At 40.5% G+C, this 6000-nt stretch overlaps 1 protein-coding gene across 1 annotated transcript in view; it reads left to right on the top strand.

Moving 5' to 3' along the window:
• The first annotated feature begins 243 nt into the window (after positions 1-243).
• Positions 244-6000, top strand: part of LTV1 (LTV1 ribosome biogenesis factor) — a 29219-nt gene continuing 23462 nt past the window's right edge. The window contains exons 1-2 of the mRNA XM_068279507.1: positions 244-476; positions 3014-3145. Of these exons, the coding sequence (XP_068135608.1) occupies positions 474-476; positions 3014-3145 (135 nt within the window). The 5' untranslated portion in view covers positions 244-473. The remainder of the gene's footprint in view (positions 477-3013; positions 3146-6000) is intronic.

Genomic DNA, 6000 nt, shown 5'->3' with positions numbered 1-6000 from the left:
ATTTTTATTATTCAATACTTAATTTTCAAAAAGATATAATTATTACGAACATTGGAGCATTTTGAAATACATGAATTATTGCAAGATGTCCCGCCTCCCCCGTGCTCTCGGATATGCATCGATGGTAAACGGTAAAGTAGTCGTTTCGGAGCTTCCGGGTAGCGCAATTTGTTGCTCTACTGCAGTGTACGTACGTCACTGAGCTGCGCCTAACCTCAGGCGTCACCTTCCTGTAATTGCGACGGTAACTTGGTCACATGTGCGGATGTTACGTGTGTAAATGACATCACTAGTGTCTTTTTATCCACATGGTGGTAGGATTCACCGTTTTTTACTTGTAGAATAAGTGGTAGGTAAAATAACAAAGAAGATGTTCCAAAAGAAGGGATCACATTAGATACCGCATTGCACAGTGGCGGCCAGGTCGTTTAAATTAACATTCGCTGGAACAAATATACTGTACAGAGTAAATCATGGTAAGTGCTATAGACTGCTTCTGACTTACGTGAAACTTTTACTGTATGTTCTCAAACTTATACTTATTTATGTGTGCTTTTAACATTAGAAAGTAAGGTATAGTCTTTAACAGGGAGATCATAATGCAAATAACTTAATGGACAAATTTTTTTTTATATTACTGTATACATTAGTTTTGTCTATGTCCTGTGTAAAAATATTTATTTAAACTGCTAGTTAAATTAATCATGGTTGATGACATCTTTATGGAATTTTTGTTTATGCCGTGTTCAGAAGCCAGTATAAATAATACCTGCATAAAAATAAAAGGATTGACTTTTGGGTGCATGTGAATCTCAGAAAACCTTTTATTAATCACAATTATACAACACAGTACAAAACCCCCAATAAAATATAATGTAGCTAAAAAATAATTTGACCAAATCAGAGATTAGGTAAATCTGTGAACCAAAAAGGTAAACAAACAAGAAGGGGTTGCATTCCCCTACTTGTACAGGGAGTTTTAGCATTCCTCTATGCAAATGGTAGGAATCCAGCATATAAGGTTGGCCACTCACTTAGAGCGCTGTATGCATACAGTTAGTTCTCACTTGTTCCTAAGTTACCTAATAATCAATTTTGAGGTCACCAATGAGGATCCATTAGGCAATTTATTATCTGCCCAGATAACCAGGTAGTCAACTTTCAAAATTATAATGCATAACTAGATATCATCGGTTTTGGAGTTGATGATTCCCAGAATCTTGTATGCACTCAAAAGTTCAACTCACTATCACTCTTAAAGCCAGAAAACAGCATATCCATAGATTTTCAGTATGTCATGCAGACATAAGTAGAAGCATATATTGCATCAGTGATTCTCAGTCGCAGAATCTTGAGAGTATAGATGAGTTCATGCAGAGGTTAACAACCTGGCATTCTTGCGTTATTAGCAGAGCATCATAGTGATTATAACACAGTTCATGCAATAGTGAGCAGCATGGTGGTTAAGCATAAGCAGGAGGATGGCCGCAATGTAACATGTGCAATATTGTTACCCATCCTGGGGAAAGTTGTTATGCTGTGAAAATAGTAAACGCCTCCAAAGCTCACATAGTCTCTATTGGTCAAAGATAGATGTCCATCAATCACTAAACATGTTTCGCCGACCACCGTCGGCCTCAATCAGGAGTAGAAATCAAAAAAGCACAGTTTGCAATGTGTCAGCGGTTTGTAACCCGCCATTTAAACAAATACACGCTCCCCACCGCCACCCACATAATACCTGTTCTCCCAGAAAGTTCTGGGAGGAGAACTCTGCATGTCTATAAAGCCTAGGGCTAGCACTGCTATATACCTACCAATATATAGATATTTGAAGTGTTTCTAGTGCTGAAACCAGTATAATTAAAGGCAACTATGAACTCAGGGCTGTGGAGTCCGTACAAAAATCTTCCGACTCCGACTCCTCAGTTTATGAAACTACGACTCCGGGTACCCAAAAAGGCTTCGACTCCGACTCTTTAGTCTAATACTTAACAGGGCTGTGGATTTTGTACAAAAATCATCCGACTCCTCAGTTTATGAAATCAACGACTCCGACTCCGGGTGCCCAAAATTGCCCCGACTCCAACTCCGACTCCACAGCCCTGTGAGAACCAGTGAATTTTTGTTTTGTTTTATAAACCTACCCATAAGTGAGATTGTAAAAGGTGTGTGCTGCTGGGGAGGGGGAGTTGAGGTATGCCTCACTATTTACCTAAGGGTGCTGCGTCTGTAGTCTCTCCTTCTTATGGGGAGCACCAGGTTCCCCATGAACTGTTGCAGTTTCATTTTCTCTGCAGTGTTTTGCGCATGCTGCTATGTGTGGCAGGAGATGTAGTCTGTGGATGCAAGTACATCTCCATACTCACAATTACACACAGCATCTCCCTGCATTTGTTTTCAGCAGGCGTGCAACTACACTGATGGGAAAATGAAACTGCTGCACTGTGCAGGCTCTCTGTGGGAAACACAACCACACACAGCATCTCCCTGTATTCAGTGCGGCAGGCGTGCAACTACACTGACGGGAAAATAAAATTGCCGCACTGTGCAAGCTGTCCGTGGGAAACATGGCACACTTCATAGGAAGGAGAGGCCACAGGAGCGGCCCTCCATAGGTAAGTAGTGAGGCTCGCCCCAACCCATTATTTATTTTTACATTTCCCTGGTGCTCAATTTGCTTTAATGTAAAAATAGGTATCCTGAATAATTTACTGCATTCTACTATATGTCACACTCACTACAGTGTTCCTTAAAGTATGCAGCTCCTTTCTTTTGATGTAGTATGTTTCCAGCTCAGTGGTACTTGAAGTAAACCTGAAGCAGGCTGGGGAAAATAGATGCTTATGTAGAAGGAAGACTCTGGATTCCCATAGACACTTCCTGGTCCTCTCTCCATGCCCTTGCAGCCAGTTCTGTTGTCTGCCTCTGAATGCTCTGCTCATTTGTCCTCCTTTGGTTATGTATTAGTTACTGTATTGTGTAGAAACTGACCACTCTTGTTTCATTTTAGCCTCACAAAAAGAAGAAATCCTTTATAGACAAGAAGAAATCAGTAACTTTTCATCTGGTCCACAGAAGTCAGAGGGATCCATTAGCAGCTGATGAAACTGCTCCACAGAGAGTCTTGCTACCTGCTGATAAGGTCTTTTGCTCACCTAAAATAACTTCTCTCAATAAATGGGATCAGAGTTTTTGGTATATATAATACAAGGCAAATTTTGTGCATTAGACTCCGTACAATGCAAAGCCTTAGGCATTTCTTCTAGAAATGGTTAATGAGATGCCAATAATTTCAGAGTGCATGTAAGTTTTAGTGCAAATTGCATGCAGCCTGGAATTAAGCCAGTCCAATGCACTTTGTTGATTCAATTGTTCCAGTTCCAAGCGGTATTTAAAGGGAACCTAAACAGAGGAGGATATGGATTTCTCCTTTTAAACTAATACTAGTTGCCTGACTCTCCTGCTGATCCTGTGTCTCTAATACTTTCAGCCACAACCCCTGAACAAGCTTGCAGATCAGGTGCTCTGACTAAAGTCAGACTGGCTTAGATGCATGCTTGTTTCAGGTGTGTGATTCGGCCACTACTGCAACCGAAGAGATCAGCAGGACTGCCAATAACTGGTATTGTTTAAGAGGAAACATCCATATCCCCCTCAGTTTAGGTTCCCTTTAATATGTATTAGTTGGTTAGTTGTAGAGCGAAAAATTGGCAAGACATGGTTGCCTGGTATACACAGAGCATCCTAGTGTGATCAAATAAGCACTGAAAGGAATGAAATTGTGGGGTGTGTACCTTTTTTTTAAAGTTTTTTTGTTGGAAGAATTACCTCAAGTAGATACCATGTTTAGTATCAGCAAGCGTCAGTTTGTACGTTTTTTTTAAAACCTTATTTATATATGTACATCTATATTGGGGATGGTCAATGTGATGCAAAGAATTCCGAGTTGATGCAGTATTGGGCATATTTTGTATGCAGATTTATGCAGCTGGAACACATAAAACTGGGATTTCAAGAAAATCCTGTTTAGGACTATAAAACAATTGTTTATCTCATCGGTTTATTTTCAGTTCAGGTTTGCTTTGAAGGAAGCCTGTAGAGTGGGATATGGATGTTGACATGTTTATTTCCTCTTAAAAACTGCTACATGCCGATCTATTGTGGTGATCTTCTGGTACTAATATTTTGCATAAACAACCCACAAGAAGTATGCAGACCTGGTGAATGTAACCCTAATAGCTGTATGCACAGCGAACAGTGTAGAAAGGACCCATAGTTTTAGACTAGGTTCACACAACACAAAAAACAAGAACAGTAGTTCCCTAAAAAACCGCACCACTCCATAAGTAATCAATAAACCACATCTTTATTCAAAAAATGATTAAAACCACCTAAAAACACATCTGAGACGCCATATAATTACAATGTAAAACAATATGGGATAATAGCAACAAACTCCACCAAATAGCAATTCATATACAATGTGGTCATAACCAATAGATATTAATTTATATATAGCATAGGTAGCAACAGCAAGTTGTGCAGTGACAAAACCACAGAGATTAAAAAGTGAAACAGTACAAAATAGTAATAAAGTGCATGGTGCAGGAGAAAAGGCGTAGAAACCGCCAGTAGAAAGTGCATGAAAAGTGATGAGTGCAAAGGTAGGCTGAATACCTGACCAACGTAGTGAAAAGAGCTGGAGCTTACCAAAGCAAGAGTTAATGGAGCATGAGGGAATGGCGTCCAGGAACAGCCGTCGCGATTCACCGCTATCAAAGTACTGCGGCTTCCACTGGGCCCAGTGGAAGCCGCAGTACTTTGATAGCGGCGAATCGCGACGGCTGTTCCTGGCGGTTTCTACGCCTTTTCTCCTGCACCATGCACTTTATTACTATTTTGTACTGTTTCACTTTTTAATCTCTGTGGTTTTGTCACTGCACAACTTGCTGTTGCTACCTATGCTATATATAAATTAATATCTATTGGTTATGACCACATTGTATATGAATTGCTATTTGGTGGAGTTTGTTGCTATTATCCCATATTGTTTTACATTGTAATTATATGGCGTCTCAGATGTGTTTTTAGGTGGTTTTAATCATTTTTTGAATAAAGATGTGGTTTATTGATTACTTATGGAGTGGTGCGGTTTTTTAGGGAACTACTGTTCTTGTTTTTTGTCTTATCATATTTAGTTCCTTTCTGCACACTCAGATTATGATACTGTAAGATTATATTGAGTGGTAGATGGTGCTAGCCCCAATTTTGCATTAACAGTAGGTTCACACAACACTTAGAATACGCTGTGGTCCATCGCCTTGTTAACATACGCACTGTTGAGCATCTGGTCCACCACTGCTAATGCCTATCTGGTCAACCCGCTGCCATCACAATCAGTTCCACCACTAGTGCCACCGCCACTCGAGTATACTGCAGGGTGGCCAGGGCTGGTATACAGTTCGGAGCCACGGCAGAAGCATTATGGGACTCTCCATTGGATTGCAACAGACTGGAAATCCTCACTTTTTTTGAGCTCGGATTCCCATTGGTCTGTTGCAATCCAATGAGTAGCCCCCTGCATCTGCTGGAACTTCGGTCTGTATACCAGCGCTTGTCCCATGCAGTGGACCTCCGAGTGTTGGTGGTGGTACAGTTCGTGGACCTGAGGGAACAGAAGACAAGTGGGTAAAAAAAGTGCAGAAACCTATGTGGCACCAGCCTGATAAGAACAGACTCTATCAGTTCTCATAGGGTTCCATTGATCGACTATCCATAATTATCGTGTACTGCCGAACTTTTAGTACCAGTCATTAGAAATGAACAAATAGATCCGTTCTGAAGTGATAGATGTAAACTGATCCTGTAGACTTGTATAGGATCTGTTCGCATGTCTGCTGATCTGTTCTGCTCCAATAAGCGGAATGATTTTTATGGCAGTGTAAACCATGCGATATGTGACATGAGATATATGTGTATGTACAGTGTTTTATTTTG

The sequence above is a fragment of the Hyperolius riggenbachi genome, chromosome 4 (assembly GCF_040937935.1).
Source record: "Hyperolius riggenbachi isolate aHypRig1 chromosome 4, aHypRig1.pri, whole genome shotgun sequence".
Classification (NCBI taxonomy): Eukaryota; Metazoa; Chordata; class Amphibia; order Anura; family Hyperoliidae; genus Hyperolius; species Hyperolius riggenbachi.
Note: the sequence above shows the minus strand (reverse complement) of the source record. Positions and strands in the feature narration are given on the sequence as shown.